This window comes from Hemibagrus wyckioides, linkage group LG04 (assembly GCF_019097595.1).
Source record: "Hemibagrus wyckioides isolate EC202008001 linkage group LG04, SWU_Hwy_1.0, whole genome shotgun sequence".
In the NCBI taxonomy this organism is placed as follows: Eukaryota; Metazoa; Chordata; class Actinopteri; order Siluriformes; family Bagridae; genus Hemibagrus; species Hemibagrus wyckioides.
Genome location: NC_080713.1, coordinates 12,334,626 through 12,357,054, shown reverse-complemented (window position 1 = coordinate 12,357,054; position 22,429 = coordinate 12,334,626). Strand labels below are relative to the sequence as shown.

At 37.3% G+C, this 22,429-nt stretch overlaps 1 protein-coding gene across 2 annotated transcripts in view; it reads left to right on the top strand.

Annotated features, from left to right (window-relative positions):
• si:ch211-151h10.2 (uncharacterized protein LOC567699 homolog) overlaps window positions 1-22,429 on the top strand; it is a 41,626-nt gene that overhangs the window by 8,008 nt on the left and 11,189 nt on the right. Inside the window, exons 6-9 of one of the 2 annotated variants that reach the window (XM_058387515.1) lie at window positions 144-324; window positions 453-536; window positions 667-762; window positions 11,318-11,493. In XM_058387515.1, coding sequence (XP_058243498.1) covers window positions 144-324; window positions 453-536; window positions 667-762; window positions 11,318-11,493 — 537 coding nt within the window. Of the gene's footprint in view, window positions 1-143; window positions 325-452; window positions 537-666; window positions 763-5,523; window positions 7,311-11,317; window positions 11,494-22,429 lie in introns of those variants that run through there. The other variant, XM_058387516.1, reaches the window with a different exon arrangement.

Sequence of the window (22,429 nt, the reverse complement as noted above, 5' to 3'; positions counted from 1 at the left end):
GTTGTAAGATAACCCTTGATATTGAGTAGCTTTCTTTAGTTATTTAGTTGCAAATATCAAGGTTTGAGCATACATAAAAGAACAATCCATCCTCTCTGCCTTTATTCTACTCTTTCTTCTTTATCCTCTTCTCCCTTGCTCAGGGTGAGTGTCCTGCGCTTTCTCCTTCAGACGCAGGATCAGTTTGGGGTATGCATGGCTAACATTCAGCAGGAGTTGCAGGAGTACTGGGAGCTGCTAGAGGATCTGCACACAAAAGTGACCCTGCAGCGGGAAAAGTGCCAGGACGCTGAGGACACTCACACTGTCCTCACTGACACTGAGGTTAGATTATAAATGAATGTGGGATTGTAGAATAATTCATCAGTTTTTCATCAGTGAATCAACACCTGATACAATGATGATGCTTAGGGGGTTTGTCAAATTTCTATATCTTGGTATATGTGTTCTAGGGCTTATACACAAACCTGGGCCTGTTCCAGAGTAGGATTCATGAGTGTCAAGTGCACCTGAGCACAAGTACACATCTTCTTGAGGTGAAAAATACATCCATGCCCCCATATCCTAACCTCTAATACTCTCCTTTCCTTTATTGTATACTCAAACAAACTATTATCCCTCTGGTCACTCCTGAAGAGAGAATAATTTCTGATACCTCTTCAATAGGAGCTGGAAAATAAGCAGCAGGCTCTGGCTCAGACTATGGGCCTAACAGTGAAGTCTACATGGACAAGAGACCTTCTGCAGTGTAACACCCAGCAGGTAAATCTAAAGTTTAACAATTTAGCAATACCATATTAAGTTTGACTATCAATCATAAATATTGGCTTTATGTTTCAAAGGATCTCTAAGGATCTGATCTTCATGCAAACACATGAAAATAAAATGCACAAATATAGACTTTTTAACAATGCAGAAAAAGGAAAGTTTAATTGCAGTCTTTATCATAGAAATACAATATTTCAACTCGGCTGTATTTCAAATAGTTACAATTAGGTACATGTACGGGAATTGTTTGTGAACTAAACAGTGAAGCAGGTCTACCCCAAGCTTTTATTATCACTTCTTTTACTTTACTGAGTGTAATACAGAAAATATACTGCCAGCTCACAGGGACAATTACATCAGCAGAAAACTCCTAACATTTTTAATGTGCATGCAGAACATTTGGTATAAACTCGCTTCTGCTGACAAAGAAAACAGTGACAATAAATTCGCGACTTGCAATCTGTAGGGTGCCAAATGTAAATAGTTGAATACTCTTGCTGACTCTTTGACTTTTAGATAGAGACTTCTGTCAAATAATAAATTTTAAATATAAAATGTTTAATCTTAAAATAAAACTTACTACCTAACTTAAATGTTTTGTTTATATGCTAATAGATCCTGTTCTTTTGGAGTGTGCTTCACTGAGAAAATACAGCAGTAGTAGGGTTGCCAGGTTTACACAATAGTTTGCTATATTAGGAACAGCGTTATTCCTAAAGAGAAAGGCCACAGTGTTATTTGTTTGGGTTTTGAGGACTGTGATGTTATCAAACCAACTGTTAAATCCAGAAATTAGTCTGATTAGTATTGTATGATTATTAGTATAGAATTAGTATGAAATTACAGATGTACAGAAGTAGTGAGGTAGGTATACAGTGCATTTGCAGGAAACTAAGCTGGCTGCCTTGCTTAGGTAACGCTACCTCAAAATGTTTTCTACTTGTATGAAAAATATGAAGTGAATGTGGTCAGTTTACATAGCATTAATGGGATAGCATTACAGTACATAATGCAGTGGAAGTGGAAGCAGGTATGCTTAAACTCAAGATTATACATTGAAACGTCAAAGCAACTTTTGTATTTTAAGATGACCTTTCTGAACTGTCTGCATTTAGGTTTTTCCTTTGCCATAGAGCATTTATTTATTTTGCTTTAAACAAGATCTTGGCAGCCATGGACTGTTTTTAAATCAGCCCAAATATGCCACCAACTTTTTACACCCTCAAATTTGTTCAAAAGCTAGCTATGGTTTAGGCAATCCTAATCGTGTGGTATTTTCCAATGATGCACACTCCAAGAGGGCAGAATCATTTAGCATATGAATGACACATGGTCTGAATAAGGATATCTGCTAAATGCTGTAAATAAGCTATTTAACCTTGACACTATATACTCTATATACAGTATATATGCAGGACAGTATTGGAAGGGCAAGGCGTTTTCTATTATTTTTGCTATGCACTAAAAATATGTGGGATTGAAATTAAAAGACGTATTTGAGCAGAATGTAAGCTCTTATTTCCTGATATTTAGGTAAATGTGTTAAACAACTTAGAACATGACACCTTTTGTTTGAACCCACCCAGTTTCAAGTGATAAAAATTATACAACAAGTGAGTGACAGAAGATCCTCGTTGCCTTGGTCTTCTCCGTTAGGTGGATTGTTTAAAGGGTTGATGAGAGTCATCAACCCTTTAAATGTATTCTATTGCTTTGCACTGTGGGTTTTGCCTGTGAAGACTGCATTTGTTAATTAAAAGGATAAACCTACATGAATACCTACCCATGGGGTAAAAAGCAGGCCATTTTAAACCTGAGAAAAGAAGGAAAACCAATCAGAGCCATTGCACAAGCACTGGTCATAGCCAATACAACAATTAGAAATATCCTAAAAAGAAAGAAACGAGACATGGAACAGGTCAGCCGAGGAAAACGACAACAGCTGATGACAGAAACAGAGAGCTGTGCAGAAAAATCTAAAAACAGTGACATCACCAGCAACCTCTACAGGCCAAGGGGTGAAAGTATCACAGTTCACTGTTTGAAGAAGAGTAATATACAAATAATGAACTCAGACTAATTGTGAGGAACTTTATCCTGCAGTAAGGCAATGACCCAAAACACACTGCCAACACATCAAAGGACATAATCTTGAGGAAAAATGCATGGTTTTAAACTGGCCATGACAATCACCAGACCTCAACCCAACTGAGCAACATTACTGAAGAGGAGACTGAAGGGAGAAACCCCCAGAGTCAGTGGTGTGCAAACTTATTTGCAAGGGCCATATTTTTAATTCCAATCATGTAGGAGTCACACTTGATTCCACCTGTTTAATCAGTTGATCTTGGCTTTCAGTATACTCAGGTGTGCCCTCTGCTTGGTATGAATAAAAACCTGCATTCACACCAACCCTTTCCAGATAAGATTGGACACCTCTGCCCCCAGTACAAACAACTACTAAAATAAGCTGCTCTAGTCTGGAGGAGCATCACAAAAGAAAAAAAAGAAAAAGGAAAAAGAACAGAAGAAAAAAACAGTTTGTGATGTCAGTGGTTCTTCGTGTTTAATGGGGTTATTCCAAGCAAGTAATATGCTTTAATTTACTTTAATACAATCTTTTTCTATATTTTTTCCTCACCTAAAATTGTGTGGTTTGCCAACAATGTGCAATGTTCTAAGTTGTTTAACACATCTAGATGTTAATATCAGAAAATGAAAGCTGAAATTCTGATCTATCATCTCATATTCATTTGTTGATCTCAAACCCGAATGAAAAAACACTGAAGACATATACTTCGTTCCAATACTTTCAGAGGGGTTTGTTTATCAAAGTGTAGTAATCCATGCAAATTATTTGTTGCTGCCTTAGTATTCTGGACTAGTTTCAGGTCTTTTGTGTGGTTTTTTGAAATGTAATAGGACTGGAACATTTTGCTGAAACGTAAACCCTGGTAATGATATTACCAGTCACAGAATTAGTCACAGACTGTGACTGATTCATGGCACTGATTCATGGCTGATTCATGGCACTGTTGAGGGAATTCTTAAGGAACAGTATCCTTTGACTCCTTTGTTGTTGTATGAAGTGTTTTCTTCTATGTTAAAAAGAACGTAACTAGTCTCTCCTGTACGGATTCTGTGCATTTGGAAGTGTTCTACCAACCTGTTAGTGGGGAATATTTAGGTGCAGAATTGCTATGTTGCAAAGTATTCAACTTGGCAAACTCCTAAGAGTAAAACTGAGATACATTGCCAACAAGAATCTGATGAACCCCATAACGACTGAAGAGTCGCATAAAGACGGATGGTTTTTCTGGTAATAGTTCTGGCCATGCTGAATACCTCTGGTCATATGGAGTGAGCAACTATGCCTGCTAGCTACATCTAACCATCAAATATGGCAGTAAAATAATGTGTATCTTTTCCCATAATCTATTTAGCCATATCCATAGGTGAAGTAATTCTAGGTGATTCATATCCAGTGGCAATAGCTATTTTAAATATTACTGTATGCTTACAGTAACACTTACAGTTGACACAGGATATACAACTAAGGAGTTGAGGGTGTTTTGGGTCTTGATCAAGGACCAAACAATGGCAGCTTTGCGATGCTGGCTTCTGAACTCATAACTTTCCAATTAGTAGCTCAAGTCTTACTGACTGGGCCTCCATTAATCCATACCATTCCCAGGTGGCACACTTGCCGTTCTGGCAATACACAGAAGCCAAGCTTACAAGGCACCATAATATTACAGTCTCAATTTAGACATGATTCTGGCATCCATGACAATTTGAAAACATCCTGTACAAACAATTTCCATGACAATAGACATTATTAGGTTTAAAAGGGTGCTTTTGGGTGTCAATTTAAGTGGTAGTTCTGATAGTCTATCGGCATATTGCGTGCAAAAAAAAATGCTTTCTTATACTCAGAAATTAATAAGAGAACTGCGTGCATGAAGCCTTTATTATCGCCACACATACATTACAGCACAGTGGAATTCTTTTCTTCACATATCCCAGCTGAGGAGGTTGGAGTCAGAGCACAGGGGCAGCTATGATACAGCGCCCCTGGATCAGAGAGGGTTAAGAGCCTTGCTCAATTGGCCAACAGTGGAGCTTGGTGGTGCTGGGGCTTAAACCCTGATACTCCGATCAACAACCCAGAGCCTTATCCACTTGAGTCACCACTGCCCCATAAGAATAAGAAACAAATAAAATCTCCCACTATTCTGTCATAGCTGCAACTATTGCTGAATCACTTTTGTGTGTGCTTAAGATAGTAAGGCTGATGGCCAGTAATTAGAACCAACCTGCTCCAAAATTAACAGTGGACTATACACAAAGCCAACACATAGACTCATAGCCTCAATACTCTTTGTAAGATCAACAATTATTTGCTTCCCTGAATGACTCTTTGCAAAGGCTTATCTTCAGTAATGTCGATGTATATGATGCATGGAATTGGGTAGTAATACAGACAGCCTCACTATATCATTTTATTTCATCATAGGAACTACTGGTGTTAACAGGAATATCATTAATTAATTTGTTAGATTATATCACTGCAGACAGAAGAAACTACACCTTTGCTTAATGTAGATTTAAATAATTGCGTTATTTGTTAAATATGTAAAAAAATAAATAAATAAATAAAAACTTGGTTGGTTCATATTTTGCCAGACTCTGACAGTAAGGCCATCAAAATTAAGTTACATTTCATGCTCTCTATTTATTTTTGCTTGTTGGCAGTTTGAAAAAGTCTCCAAGGAATTCACATCCCTCTCGCAACAGACTCTGACCTTTGTGAGGCATCTGCAAGACCTAAGTGTATCACAAGATGGGAATAGCATAAAAACGCCTGATGTGGAACATGTGCAGAGTTTATCATCACCTCCCTCATCACTCCCTGTGTACAGTATTGCTCCAGCCACAGAAAATACCCCCTCAGACCCTGACCCAAAGCCTCCCCAAACATCCGGCTCTAAATACTCAGTGATGAACTTGCTCTGTGGGGTGAGACGACGGAGGTGAACATTATTTAATTCTTTGTATGAATTAACTGAATAAAAGACATTATTGTGAAATGAATATGAAAATGTTCTAAATAGTTGTAAATATATGTATAAATGCTTAATTTATGAGTTGTGTGAATCTCAGTTGATCTATGGCTCATCAGTTGAATTGATGCAGCCACTGTGCTCTATGTTTGTAATGCACCCTCTTCATTTTCAAATAGGAAAATGCATAAATATTTAAAGAACCAGATTAAGTAAATTACTTGTCAACTTATTGTGTCACAGTAAACATTATTTTCCTCCTTGGTATCTCTGGGAATTTACGTAAAGGTACACTTCCTCAAAATATTGCTGAAAGCACAAAATTGACTAAAATGTCTTTGTATTTGAATTTCCTTCATTCAAACTAAGGATCATGGCCCAAACTGTACACAAAATAAGTTACATAAAGGCATAGTTCGAAAAGTTTGGTGTAGAAGAAATCTAGTGGCCTACACATTAATATATTTGTATAGGATGGATTTGTATGCTGTAGCATTACAGTTTTCCTTCACAGGAACTCTGAGGCATAGCCTAAACCTGTTCCAGAATGGCACAGCACATAGCAAGGTCTATGGAAACATGTTTTTCCAAGGTTGAATTGGAAGTAGCCTGAACAGAGCCCTGACCTCATACCACTGAACACCTTTGAGATGAACCGGAATGTCCTCTACATCCAAGTCCTTCTAGAATGACATCAGTTACTGACCTCATTAATGCTCCAGTGACTGAATGAGCGCAAATTCCTACAGTAATGCTCCAAAACCTATTAAGAATCAGAAAGAGAATTCTGAAAAAATACACGAGTGTGATGGTCAGGTTTCCACATATCTTTGGCCATATAATGTATTTGTGAAGCTAAACTTATTTAAACTGGCTCCCTACATGATATGCCTTATACTGGGTGCTACATTATAGCTTCTCTAATGTGTGGTAGTCATTTTTATATATCCATTTGTCCATAGGGGCATTGTCATGCTAGAGCATGTTTAGGCCCTTTTGTTACAGTGAAAAGAATTTGTGCCTGCCCTGGACCATGACACACTGCAACATCAGTGTCACTATCTAAATAAGACAAGGTGAGCATTGGACCTGTGATGGTCCCTTTTCACTGATGGGCAGTAGAGCAACTGACAATTGCTACAATTGACAGTGTACCAACAAAACTCTTATATTGTTATATAGTATGTAATATATAGCTATACAGTTAGATAGTAAAAAAATGTAGATTTAATGTAGGTCTAATACCATACCATGGTCTGTCTGGAATACTTGATTTGGAATATCTGGAAGTTATGTGTTTAAACCATTCATTGCATTCAAAGTAGTTGCAGTCAGTTTAATCACCATTCTAAATGAATTTGCTGCCTATAAACAATTGTAACTATATCAACAGTCTGTAACAGTTGCATACAAAGTGAGACAGCTCTTATTACCTATCCTAATCACATTACTAATTAGCTTTTTATTCATTTCAATTTATTCAAAATGTCATCGCAATTTACAGGGGTGAATTCACATACAATCTCTCTCATTCTCAAATAACTATTTATTATAAATAAATAACTAACAAAAATGAATCCATATTGTTAGAATATGTATATATGTTTGTTAATGCATGTTCGCAAAATATGTTTTTCTCTCTAGTTGTGCTACTTCTCCCTGAGGTAGGATACTTAGGATAATGTGGTTGTGTTTGAGTTGGAACACTGTGGCATTTTTCTGTAGCTCCCCCACCATGAAAACAGGTTGATTTCATCTCCCTGCCCAAGAAACTGGCACAGGCACCACAGAGGGAATTTTCCACAGTTTGGCTTGTCCAGGTCGCACACACAACCACCTTTGTCAAAGCCAGAGCCTGCCACACCTCCTTCCTGTCAAAAATGTTCTCAGCAGACTTTCTTTCCATCTTTCCTGCCCTCTTACAATATCTTTCATTCACATTTCCTCTCTCTCCTGATTCCTTCCTGTTCCTTTCTCACTTTGTCCATCTTGAAATAAGCTCTTCAAAAACAGACTCATGGATTCCTGACTCAATTTAACTTTTAGGCTGTAAGTTTGGGGCCATCCTTATCAACAGTGAGTGATTGTCAGGGCATGTGAACTCCAACGAGATGAAGGGATGGATCAGGCGGGGCCAGAGAGCAGAATGAGTCAGACTCGCTGGCATGTCATAAGTAGCATATTTAGCTTGACAGAAAGGGTGAGACAGAGGAAAATGGGAGGCGGGCAGACTATGTATGACAGCATAACTAAAAGGGAGTGCCAAAAGGTAACACAGACTTGAGGGCGTCTTGAGACATGAAGTGGCCAGCCACTCCACTGTCAACAAACCTGAGTGAACGCGGGGGAGGTTGGGCCTGACGACCATAAACGAACCATGAACCAAATTATTTAACAAATGATTGACAAAAAATGCACTTTTAGAATAGATTTAAACACACTTTGTCCCAAACTCTAATTGGAATATTGTTCCATATTTGTGGAGGTATAAGAGAAAGCTTTAAATTTAGGATATAAATTCTTAATCTTAAATAAAAAAATATAGCCCTAATGAGCAAACCAGGGTGCCAATGAAAAACTCCCTGAGCCTTTATTAGGAAAAAACTTTGAGAGGAACCAAACACAACAGGAAACCCATCCTCATCTGGGTGACACCAGATTGTGTGATTATAAAATAATCTCCCTTCTGTAACTGTGTACTATATTGTCACTGTGTACTATAAGTGCATCTGTGTAGGCAAGAAATGCATTCTATAACATGAAGTCTATCTTCTTGAAGTTATCAACTGTTCACAAATGGAGACTTTAGAGCAAATCTGTTTGTAGCAATTGTAGTCCAAAGCCATGTCCATGGTTTCTAAGCAGTACTATCCACGGCAATCCCATGCAGGGCCATACTCAGCAATAGCAACCAGCATTCAAGTGATGAAAACTCCAATCAGAAGTAGGACGTCAAGCTAAATCAGGCAGGTCTGGAGATCGGAATGCATCAGATTCACTGAGATCTAAGGAGTAGCATGTGTAGTTCAATACAGAGAAAGAAAGAAACAGAAAACACAGATTATGCTTGTTTTTTCATGAAATATATAAGAGGCAGTGACAGCATTCAAAAATCCTAGTTCACTGAAGCACTCTATTATGAATCCTCCAGATCTGCCCCTTTACCTAAGAAAAAACTATTCACAAAAGGCTTGACTAGACAAATATGTTTTCAGCCTCAACTTAAACACACACACACAAAACACTTTTCTCTGAACATTTAAAAATGGAGTGACGAAACGGAAGGCTGTTCCTCAACTCTGTGAAAAGCTACACCCCCTGCTGTAGCCTTCACTATTTATGGTAGCATTAAATAGCCTGCACCTTTTGATCAAAGTAGACATGGCTGATCATGAAAATAAAGAGACCATTCAGTGCTTTATAGGTCAGTAGTAGTATTTTATAATCAGAACATATCTTCTGGTTTTAGTTAGGACTAGCTGCTGTTTTCTGGACTAATTGGAGCAATTGTACTGTAACATCCAGTCAGTAAGGCATTACAGTAATCTACCATAAAGCTAACAAAAGCATGAACAATTTTTTTTGGAATCATGTCGTGACATGTCTGAGATGAAAGGAGGCTTTCTACATGAACTTCAAATAACAGATTGGATCAATAATCACACCAAGATATTTTACATGGTGTAACTGACAGGAGAGGTCAATTTGCATAATTCCAATAATATTTTCAGGTCTATCAAGGAGAAGTATATGATCAATAGCATCAAGCTTCAGAAAGGTCAAACAAAACAAGCAAGGAGATACAACCCTGTTCAGAGGCCAGTAGTTGGTCATTTACTACTTTAACCAATGCTGTCTCAGCCTGCTGCTCTCATTGCCCCATGAGGTTGTTTCAACAGAAAGAGCAATAACTGCTGCAGGATGGTAGCAATCAGATGTGGAATGGTTGGAAGCCTCTGCTCTAGCATACTGAAAACAACAAAGTTACGGTGGGCAAAATTGGCAATGAGAAATCCTACATACTGAAAACATCTCACTAAAATCTTGGTTGCAAATTTGGCCAGTTTGCTAAGCCGCTGTTATGCCCATTTAAATTTGAGAGCATGTTGCATATCTCAAATGGCCATGGCTATGGTTATGGCTGTTGCTGAAAACATTTAAACCCTTCAGTATGCTTGCTCCATGACTCCATTACCATGGCTTCGAAAGGAACATAAGGAATTAAATCATGGCTCTGAAGTTAGTTCATGGGAACATGGGAAACAGTGTGTAGTTTCTGAAGTAGTTTGTTTAGCAGACAACCTTATCCAGCAAGACTTGCAGAAATCCAGATCATTTCCGGTAATGGTGGAGATTCTCCATGTCAGAGTGCAATTATGTGGTTCTATATACAGTATATTGTTCAATTTCTGCCATTGCATTAGATGCATAAGTAGCAGATTTTCACAATGTGGGTTACACATTCCCACGATTTAGAAAGAATCAAAATGATCTTATTTCAAAAGTAATTAAAAATAGGAAAGTTAAAGAGTTTTCCTTAACTTGTTGTTTGCTTCCCATAATCAACTCTTTTAAAATACACACCACACATATCCATGCAAACATGTCAAATGAATGATTGTCAGTATTCTCACAGTATTGTTTCATTAACTCATGCTGTGAAGAAATAGGAATATGCAGAGATCTGATGATAAATTCAATAAAATTCAAACCTAACCCAGTGCCTTGACTTTATGCAGGAATGGGAGAGCTGTTTTACTAACCCTTATAACCTGCCCAAATTTATTCTGCACATAAAAGCAGTCCAATTAGTTTCAAAAAGCTGAAGTAGAAGGATTATCCCCATGTCCCAGTCCTCTGGCCTCCTTTTCCTTTCCAATCTGTCCAGTCCCCTGGTGGCAAGTAATTAAATCCCACAGTGGTGGTATCACTGGGGCAATCTTGGCAAAAGGTGGACAGAAAAGGCTAGAGCATGTATTGACAATAGTGAATTTCCATGAACAACATTTTTATATTTAAATAATGTATCAGTCATAAGCAGTTACTGAGAGGAGAAAATTCAGCTTTTCACCTAGAAGAAATATATACCTTCTAGAATTTAAAGACTATTAATTCAGTTAAATTTAGTTGTTTAGAACTTTTAACAATAGACATTTTTTTTCAAAGCAACTTTACAGAAATATGGAAACATAAAAATTATAAAGTTTAAAATTAATATTTGTCCCTAATGAGCAAGCCTGAGGCAATGGTGGCAAGGAAATTCTCCATGAGATGATATGAGGAGGAAACCTTGAGAGGAACCAGGCTCAGAGGGGAACACATCCCCATTTGAGTGACAATGGACAGTAAATAATGTAAATATAAATAATGTCCTTTCAACATCTGTTTAAAGTCAAGTGGAATTATGCAACTAAGAGCTCCCGAACAACTTCAGTGTAATTTCTGAATTTATTATAGACTTAACACTAATTTCTATCCTGCTTCAGATATTCACTGATGAAGACCCGAGCACAAAGCTGACCACCAAAACAGCAGTTCAAATATGGCGTGATAGTCTCCAAGTGGTTCTATCCACGGTAGTCCTATTGGTCACAGGGTGCATGCAGATCCAACCCCAGCAGCAGAGTGACCAGTCACCACCAAGTGACAAGACACCAATCAGGTAGGGAGTCAGGATGGATCATGCAGGTCTGGAAAGGAGAAGCTGTCACACTGGGAACTCAGAACACTGAGAGCTTGGAAGAGAGAGAGAGAGATTAGGTATGCTTGTAATCATGTAATGGTTAAAGATTATGTAGATAATGTGCAAATTGCAGGCAAGGACTCTGACAAGACTAGCTAGACAGCATAGCTAAAAGAGAGAGAAGTTAAAAGACATGAGAGCTTCCTGGGACATAAAATGTTCAACAACTCCACAGTAAGCAAACCTAAGTAACTTGCGAGAGTAGCAAGGTAGCAAACATTCCAATACACCAAACACTCTATGCCCATGAACCTTCCATTTCATTATTTCATTAAAAATAAGTGCTATAGATGCAAGAGACCTTATATTTAACAGTCCTAGCTTCAGATCAAGGGTGCTGGCTGTGCATTCACTATGATCTAATTTTATGCTAATCATGTTACTAAAACAAATTTTCTGAGTGTTTCTACATTTAGCTCAGGGAACAGACACAGTCTCATTGCAGGTAGCAGACAGTCGGACTAGCCTGCTTGTCTGCTCCCTGACAGACTGTGTCTTTGCTTTGGAAATGTAAAGAAGTTTCATCACAACTGTGCATGACTAATTTTATATAATACATCTCGCTTCCAATTGTCCCTTCCTGCTCCTTACTACAAAAGGTACTACTACATACTTTAAAAGTACTATTCAGATGTGCTAAGATTTCTGATGTCTTGAAGTTATGCTACCTAAGGATGAATTGAACAGGATAGGTGATCTGTATATGAATCAAAGACATGGGTGTGTTTTTACAATGTGTAACATGGTTGTCATGTGCTACCGTATCTTTAATACAGACTGATTTAATCTTATAAACTGCTTAAGATAATGTAAAATAATTAATAAATAATATTAATATCACATATATAATTATCCAAAATAATATCAATATATTTAATAAGTAGCAATAAAATGAGTAAAATTAAAAAATACAAATAAAATTAATACAACATAGAATGCATAATAATGGAATAAAAAAATGTAATAAATTAATAAGTAATTATTATTAAATAAATAATAAGTAATTAGAAATATATAAAGTTAAAGGCAATGGCAATGTAACAAATGGCTAATGAAGGTCCATGTGCAAAAGATTTGTTAGCTAGCAAATCACAGTTAATTTAGCATGACAAAAACAATCCAAGTAATTACTAAAAAGTACAGTATATGTGCTTTTTTTTTTTTTTTTAAATAGTATGCGAACAGGAAATGAGTGCAGTCAACAGTTTTATTCAGGAGAAGGTGCCCTCTGGTGGTCTGGGGGAGAATGTTCCTAGTTACAGAGAACAAACATTGCTGAAACATAGAAATGACTGTAAAAATAAAGCAATAGAGGTTTCTGTCTAAGTTTCTTGTTTTAGTACATAAAATCTAAAGGCCTCAACACACCTTTTCTCACTGACATTAAGCTAGCTTGCAGTACAAGATCTTAGAGAATGACTTGAGACAAACAATTCATAATGGACAATGGTGCTAATCCGTTTAATGCTTTGAAACCAGTAGTTTCTATTCTATATTCTAGCACTACTCTTTGCCTCAATGGCTAAATATAAAAAATTAAAAATGAACCAAAAATTAACAATGGCAAAAAATTTACCAATGTGAAAAAATACAAATGGGTGAAAAAAAAATCATTGCAAAGCCAAATATCATAAAATTAATGTTTCTTTAATAGTATCCTTTCTGTTTGTCATACAGTGATCTTATTTATATATACAATTACAGTCACAAAGTGTTTTGCCATCTGTCCATCTGTGATCCAACAGAAATTCTTGTTGTTATTTCAGAAATATGTGGTTAAATGTAGGTTTTTTATCGGCATATCCTTTGTGACATTATTTCATTAATTTCCACAGCATGTCTTTTGCCTATGACATTGCAAATATAGTTTAAAATCATCTGTTCTTTTGCTATATTTTCTATTCAGACTAATTTCATGTGTGTTTCCTTGGAAAACAATAACATTTTTGATTGATCCCAAACTTTTGAGCGGTATATATATATATATGTCATCAGTCATTTTCTCCCTTATTTGTACTTGGGGAAATCCCAGCATGCTCAGCCAGGGTAGGGTTTGCAGACTCCATGGCAACACCAAGGTCAGAGGGCACAACGAAAGGTTGCTTTTATCTCCTAATGACGTTGGTACCTGGGGCTGCCACTGTTTGTGTGTAATGGCAGGACTCCGTGTTTAGGATTCATGTGCAGGAGGTTTAATAAATACAGTGTCCACAATCCAATACTGAGAATCAAAGTACAGGCCAAGGTCAAACATATGAGAGATTCAAAGAGAAAGAACCACATGAAGAATCCAAAGAAAAGCCAGAATGCCGCGCAGAGGACAACATACCAATCTTATAATCCAAGGGGCAAGAGGAAAGAAACAGGAAATCAGTCAAGTCAAGGCAAGGGTCTGAGGTTCACTCCCTGGACAGAATCCTAATGAAGCTATATATTTAATTTAGCTGACTTATCAAATATATTTATTCCCTAATTTGCAAGAAAAAAAAGTGTTTCAAATAAAGTTAAAAAGTTATAAATGGTCATTTTAAAGCTCAAAATATCATTCACGATGGGTGCCAATAAATCTGGCAATTACTTAGATGACTGTAAATTCTGAAAACAGACACTGACACCCCTAACTTGCACTGCAGGCCTGAGAAAGGAGTCCATTAACTCTCGATTTACTCTCAACATCAGCCTGGGGCTTTTGTGCACTGACAGAATCTGAATAGGCTTCACAATACACCCTCCTGCTCCTCCCTGTCTTCTTTCTCTCTGTGAAAGATGAGTGTAGGGCTCTGGGTCCTGAAAGACTTAAAAGATGGGGACTCTGTTAGGGGGTTTTACTGGCATGCGACAGGGTGACAAAGTCTTTGTCTACAGGCCAAGCTGTTTGTTTAGCCTTTAACTATGTGAATAAGTTTGAGTAGGGTACCTTGTCAATAGAAGGTAAAATCAGAGGAATCTATTATCTAACCCAAACTTTTTATTAAATTATGTGCATACCTCAACTGTTTTGTGTTCACACTAATAAGTATACAGCATGTAGTCACCAATGCAATTTAAGTAAAGGAGTTTAAAAAGTCTTATCTGTTAACATAATATTCAGGGATCACTTGTGGCAAGGAAACTCTATGAGACAACATGAGCAAGTAACCTTGAGAACTTGAGCAAACCTGGATAGTGGGATTATAAATAATTTGCAGTTGCAATAGAATAAGCACAAGAGTTATGAAACAAGTACAGGGCAGTCTTTATGATTACAGCAGCATTGCGTAGATACAAGTCTACAGTATCCATGTGAGATTATCCACTGTATCATGGGTGGATCTTGAGCATTAAACCTACCTAAGAGTAATAACAAAATGCCATAATAAACAAATAGATTTTTCACCCTTGACTTTCAGATTGAATCTTTGACTGAGTTCCAAACAATAATTGGAAGACTTGTCAAGATTCAAGATTCAAGATTCAAGAAGCTTTTATTATCATTTCAACCACATATAGCTGGCGCAGTACAAAGTGAAATGAAACAACGTTTCTCCAGGACCTGGTGCTACATAAACATACAACAACAAGTTCAATACTAAACAACAAACAACACCACAGAGCTAGGACAGAAGTTTGTCTTAGCCACGTAAGGTGCACAGTGTGCAGCTAGGTGCAAACAGAGCATAGACAAGACAGTGCAAAAAAGACAATAAATACAATAAAGACAACACAAAAGAACACAGGACACTTAGCGCTGAAAAGAAATAAAAGAACGTGTACTGGAATGTAAGTGAAATAAAATAGATAAAGTGAAATGTAAAAAAAAAAGTATTGTGCAAAAATATTGTGCAAGAATACACAGCAGCGGTTGAGGTAGTGCAAATAGAATAAACATAAATATGACTATAGCAGTGGATGACAGGTAGAGGTAGTGCAGTAAGTAATGAACAGTATAAATTATGTGTGTGTGTGTGTGCGTCCACACAGTCAAGAGAGAGTGTGTGTATCTGTGTGTGAGAGACAGAGAGTTAATATACAGTTCAGTCCTGAGTGAGAGTGTGTGTGTGTGTGAGAGAGTGTAGAACAGTTCAGTCCTGAGTGAGAGTGTGTGTGAGAGTGTAGAACAGTTCAGTCCCGGGTGTTGAGGAGCCTAATGGCTTGAGGAAAGAAACTGTTACACAGTCTGGTTGTGAGGGCCTGAATGCTCCGGTACCTCTTTCCAGATGGCAGGAGGGTGAAGAGTGTGTGTGAGGGGTGTGTGGGGTCAGCCACAATGCTGTCGGCTTTGCGGATGCAGCGTGCGGTGTAAATGTTTGTGATAGAGGGGAGAGAGACTCCGATGATCTTCTCAGCTGTCCTCACTATCCGCTGAAGGGTCTTGCGATCTGAGACGGTGCAGTTCCCAAACCAGGCAGTGATGCAGTTGCTCAGGACGCTCTCGATGGTCCCTCTGTAGAACACAGTCAGGATGGGGGAAGGGAGATGGGCTTTCCTCAGCCTCCTCAGGAAGTAGAGGCGCTGCTGGGCTTTCTTGGTGATGGAGCTGGTGTTGAGTGACCAGGTGAAGTTCTCCGCCAGATGGACACCAAGGAATTTGATGCTCTTGACGATCTCCACAGAGGAGCCATCGATGGACAGCGGAGAATGGTCACACTGTGCTCTCCTGAAGTCAACAACCATCTCTTTGGTCTTGTCGACGTTCAGGGAGAGGTTGTTGGCTCTGCACCAGGCTGTTAGATGTTGCACCTCCTCTCTGTATGCTGACTCGTCGTTCTTGCTGATGAGACCCACCACGGTCGTGTCATCAGCGAACTTGACGATGTGGTTGGAGCTGTGCATTGCTGCACAGTCGTGAGTCAGCAGAGTGAACAGCAATGGACTGAGCACACAGCCCTGAGGTGCTCTAGTGCTCAGTGTGGTGGTGCTGGAGATACTGCTCCCGATCCGGACTGACTGAGGTCTCCCAGTCAGGAAATCCAGGATCCAGTTGCAGAGAGAGGTGTTCAGGCCCAGGAGACTCAGCTTCTTAATCAGCTGCTGAGGGATGATTGTGTTGAATGCTGAACTGAAATCTATGAACAGCATTCGAACGTAGGAGTCTTTGTCCATAGCTGGGGCTCAGCAGGAGCCTACAGCACGAACTGTTAAAGACATTGCAGTATTTGATTAAAGAGATTACTTAGGTACTATGGAGAAAGACCATTCAGAGATGTATAGTTGTACTGTGATCAGTATCAGCATGTTATATTCAATGCAAAAAATGACTGTGAGTTGATGTAGGATGGATACTTTTTGGTAATATGGTCAAATATTTAATTTTTATTAAGAAGCTTATGGACCTAATGGGACAAGTATAGCACATTTTAACAATGGGCATTGTCTCGAAGCAGCCTCAAATAAAATTGAAATTGAAATCATTTCTTTTGAATGCATAGAGAAGTCACCATTAACATGTACACAAACAGGAGGCAGTCAGGAATGAGCCATACCCATATCTCTAACAAAATTTTCTTGTGTATCTAAAAAAATATTGTGATTGGAAGAAACCCACATGGATAGGAAAGCAGGCTCAGAATCAAACCAAGGACCCCTGAAGCTTTGAGGTGGGAAAAACTACACCACCTGATATAAAATACTGCACAAGAGACTAAACTAAACTAAAGAGACTAATCTAGTAGAGAGAGGTGTTTACTTCTGGTTTATGTGTACTGTTCTTGTTAGAAAGCTAAATGAGAGTTCATTTTTTATAAACAGAAGGTATACCAGCTATTGCTAATGATTGAAACCACATTTTCATACCTCATGCACACAAGCAAATTTGTAAACTTGTGTCAGGATGTGTTGGGAACAATGTAGTATTAGTAGGAATAATAGTAGTAGAAGTAGTAGTACTAATAACAATAATGAATAGAGCTGCAAGATCACCCTCAAAGTTTTTTGGGAAATTCTTGAAGTACAGTCTCACCTGTGTATTGTGTTGCCTTCTTTGTAATAATTGGGAAAATAATCTCAGTTTATTCAATTTTGACCAGGAAAAAGCATATCAAAAAAGTTAATCAGCACATGTAAAATGTCTCTTTTAAGCTGTGTTATGAACTGATTGACTGGCATGTGGTAGGCAAATTGTTCACAGATCTTAAGCTGTTTTTTAATAATTACTCCGTTTCAGATTTTTCTGAGTAATGTGACACCAAAAATTATGACAATATGGAAGGAAAAGCTCTCAAAAGAAGGATTTGCATATTAAACAAAATATAAAATTTTAGTGGGTGGAGCTAAATGATTTTAGGGTGTAAAAAAACTGAAAAACATTAATAACACCCCCAGTGGCCAAGTAGAGTGAGTTCAGTATAGGGGGTTATGATAGGGACAAAATTTTCAAGTTTCAGGTAATAGCTGTTGCTGTTATGATAACTGCCACTCTACTTAGTAATGCTTTCCTCTATTTTCTGTATTTATCCATCTAGCCAGAAGAGCAACTTTAGAATTCAGCTTTTACATCCTGTTGTTTATATCTAGGTGTGTTAAATAAAATAAAACCTACATTACAAACATAAAACAAAAAGTTTAGAATTTTTAGTTAAGCAAAAAGAAGGATCATTGTAAATTAAAGTAAAGAACATTTAATATTTAGTTGCTAATACCTTGATTGCAATAACTGCTACAATCCTGTGATCTAAATCACTAAATTGTTGGTTTCTTCTTTTCTGGATGCTTTTCCAGGCTTTCACCACAGCCTCTTTTGGCTCTTGGTTATTTAGGGGGTTTGTTCCTTCAGTTTGACTTGACCAGTCTAAAACCTTCCAGTTTTGTCCTGATAAAATACTTTCTTGTGTATGCAGTGTAAATCATTGTCTTCCAGCATGGGGAAGTTCCTCCCAATCAACTTAGATGCATTTCTATATAAATTGGCAGACAAAATGTAAATTTCTCTATTTATTGTGCTGCTACCATCATGGGTTACATCATCACTAAAGATTAGTGATCCTGTTCCAAGCCTAATTTCTCATTTTTGTATTTCTTTGTGAATTCCAGTCTGGCCTTCTGATTCCTACTGCTGATGAGTAGTTTGTATCTTCTGGCATGGTTTCTATATTTTTGGTCTCTTCTGCTGATGGTGGATTGAGATACTTTTCTTTGCACTCTTCTTTGTATCTGTCAATGCTACTTCTGAGATACCAGTGTTCAGTGGTCAGGGCTGCTGAGGATGGCCTCCTCATAGACAGCCTGGAGATACATGGGATTGCTCTGGATGGTATGACTTTAGACTGCTGCGAATGTGGTCGGTTTTGGCCTCGGATCTCCATCGCTGAACATTTCATGGCTTTGGCAGTAATATATTCACGTTAAAACTATAATGAATTCAAAAAATTGTGCTGATTATCATAATCTTTAAAGTGCTCAAAAGCTCTTGGTTAAAAAATTGCACTTGACTATATAGTGTACAGTTATAGAAAGGAAATTATTTTAATAATTGTACTCTTCTGGGTCACCCAGATAAGGGTGGGTTCCCTTTTGAGTGTGATACCTCTTAAAGTTTTTTCTAAATCAGATTTTTTCCTTGTCACCTTTGCCTCTGGCTTGCTTATAAGAAATAAATATAAATACAAATCCTAACCTTTATCATTTTTATTCTGATTTTTATATTTCTGTAAAGCTTCTTTGCAACAACGTCCATTGTTAAAGGCCCTATATTAATAAAATTGATTTTAACTGTATACCTTCACTGCTGTCCTGTGGAGGTTGTTGGTGATGTCACTGGCTTTGGGGTTTTCTTCACAGTTTCTCATCTTATGCTATCATGTTTTCCTTGGCTGGTGTTCAGTGTCTGTTGCTCAATACACCAGTGGTTGTTTCCTTTTCAGGACATTCCAAATTGTTGTATTTGCTATACTCATTGTTTGTTCAATGCCTCTGATTGATTTCCACTCTTTTTTCAGGTTTAAAATTGCTTGATTTTCTCCCATTAGACAACTGTCTGATCTTCATGATGCCTTATGGCATTTAACAACAAATGTAGATTTGCTATTTTTAAACATACTTGATGGAAGTATCAGGAAATTAAATCTGAAATTCAGATTTATTGTATCATATTCATCTTTTTATCTGAAAGCGAGATGTCTTTTTCATATATTGGCATTATTTTTTCCATTTTCATTTGAAATCTGTGGTAATAAGCAAATTATAAAATGAAGGGAAGAGAAAGGACCAAAACAGAAGGCAGCACATGGAGCTTGTCACCATGGGAACTGTGATGTGAAGGGGAAATCCATGACAATAAGCTGAATTTCTAAAACAATAACTGGTAATCTATATTTTTAATGACAGAGACAAGGACTATAAACTGGCTGTTCCTTTATTTCCTTACTTCACAATGCTTTCTGGACTTAAGCCAGTGTCAGACCTGACTATAGAGATATATAGTTAATGATATAAACATTAACTCCTTATGAACTTTTTGCTGCTATACCTACATAACAACACGTGTACACCACAAACTACCACTCTCTCTTTCTCTCTTTCTGTTCTTTGCATACTTTCACCACAAATGACTGATAACAGTACTCCTAGTTTACTTGGTGTGTCTAGGGTTAGACACACAGTGTCTTGCTTTTAATTATGGCCACCTGGGAATGGCCAGTGTTACATGTTCTGTAAAAGTTTAAAAGGTGCTATGACTATGATTCACTGCTGGCATGAGCAACAAAATATTGACACATCCATCACATTATGCACACCAAGCAGAACTATGTAACACGTTCTTCATTACTGAAGTCATAAGTAGCATAATAGCTTTGCTATGGCAGACCTATATAACGTATATAAATTCACATCATAACACATTATAAATTTGAAGTTTATTGATGCATTGGCAAAATCTGGATTTGATGGTCCGTGTAGAAGGACTTTTTGTTGCCATTCGATGGCATTATGACCATTATGTGGATGTTATTATGTTGCATCAATAAACATACATATTACATGTGAGCCACATCACACAATAAACATTTTATATTTTAAAAATCCATCACAGTTTGGCATCATAAATAAATATAAGTCGACATCAGGACTAAATGATAATGAAACCTGTATGGAAAATAGATTATAAGCTTCACTTCCTGGTGCCAATTGGCAATGTCATGACTAATGCATGTGTATGTGTATTTAACATATGTGTTTGGATACAAAGTTCGAACTACATTACATGATTTACAGTTATGCTACAGTACACTACATGCCACACATGCTGTTGTGTCATTATTTTAAATGATCAGCCTGCTATGGAAGCAGTGTTCCTTAGCATCATGGACTCCTTGACAATTTATGAATCTTGAATTTTAGGAAGACTATTACATAAAATTTAGTTTACAAGTCTCAATTTCCATTGAAAGTTGGTGTTACTGAGATATCTTGACATTATGTTAAACAAACTTTGATTACATTTACTGAATCCCTTAGTAGGAGTACTTAAACGTTTGTTACAAACCAGACAAAATACAAATGGCAGTTCTCCTGTTGGGCATAGTTATTGGATGAGATTATGAAATTTGTTTTTGTTTTAAGGCCCATATGCTATAGATAGAAATACCTAAATGCTACTATTCGCTGTAATACATGTAGTGAGTATTTTTTTAACCCTCACTTTTTACCTTTTAACAGTGCAAGAACTGTTTCCTGGGAGTTTATCGCCTGTGGTGGCATTTAAACTATAAGGTTTTTTTTCTTTTTCAACAATAATTTTGCTTTATCATTTTCTTTTGTGTATTTTTCACTTTCCCCACCTTCTGTATTTTCATTTTGAAGAAAAGTGTAAATTAGCAAAGGCTTGTAATATAGCATGATGATATAGCTAACAGCAGGTTATGGTCACTGAACTACTCAATGTCCAGGTGGCACTCTGAAAACAAAATGGATAATTGGAGTAGTTGGCTGGCCTTTGAGGGCAGGATGATATCCACCCCACTTAGGAAGCATAGCTTGTAGTTTTAGATCAGGCCTAGTTAATCGGTGACAATCCAGAGCCAAGGCAAGGCTAAACTAATTGTCTGCTAGCTGCCTTGAGTCATCGATCAGGTTCCACTATATTGAAACAGTTTGTCTTCCCAGAGCTGCACGGAAATATAGAAAAAGGAGGTTTATAGAAAAAGAAAACCAATACCTTTCATCTAAAATAAGGACTGTTCCATATTAGATCTCTTGGATCTAAAGCATGTATTGTAAATTAAAATCTCTGATCAAGAATTTAAAGCACTTTTTTAACAGAAACAAGGCTTGCCAAATAAATTTGTAGCAATAAATAAATCTAGTCTTTCCAGATATAGTTCTATACATCTGCCTCATCTAAGTGGCACATGAGAAAGCAAGGCAATTATTTATAATGGTAATCTAGGCATCACACAAAAATCTGGACATGAATTTGATGAATATTGTGTACTTTGTACTACCATAACATATGTAGCTGCAAAAAATATGTCTACTCAGTCATTTCCTCTCATTACTATTTACAGACCTCGAGGGTCATATTCTGAATTTCTTAGTGAACATTGATCCAGCAGCATAAAGAGCTTTTCTGTAGTTCAGAAGGCTCTCCTTCCATGATGACTGGAATACTACCAATTTAGTTTTATGCCATTTATGATCTAATTTTTGAGTGGTTCGTTTTAAGGTGCATGAAGTTTTTCTCTCTGATTTTTATACAGACCCTGTGGTCTCTAAATAATAATTAGTGGAATCAACTGGGTAGACTTATTTTGTGTGACTATATATGTTAAGTTAGTATAAAGAACTTCAGACATGCTGAATTTATGCCCAAGTCTTTGTGTGATGCCTAGACCATCAATATAAAATAACTGTGACACCTCCTTCTCTGCCACTTAGAAGA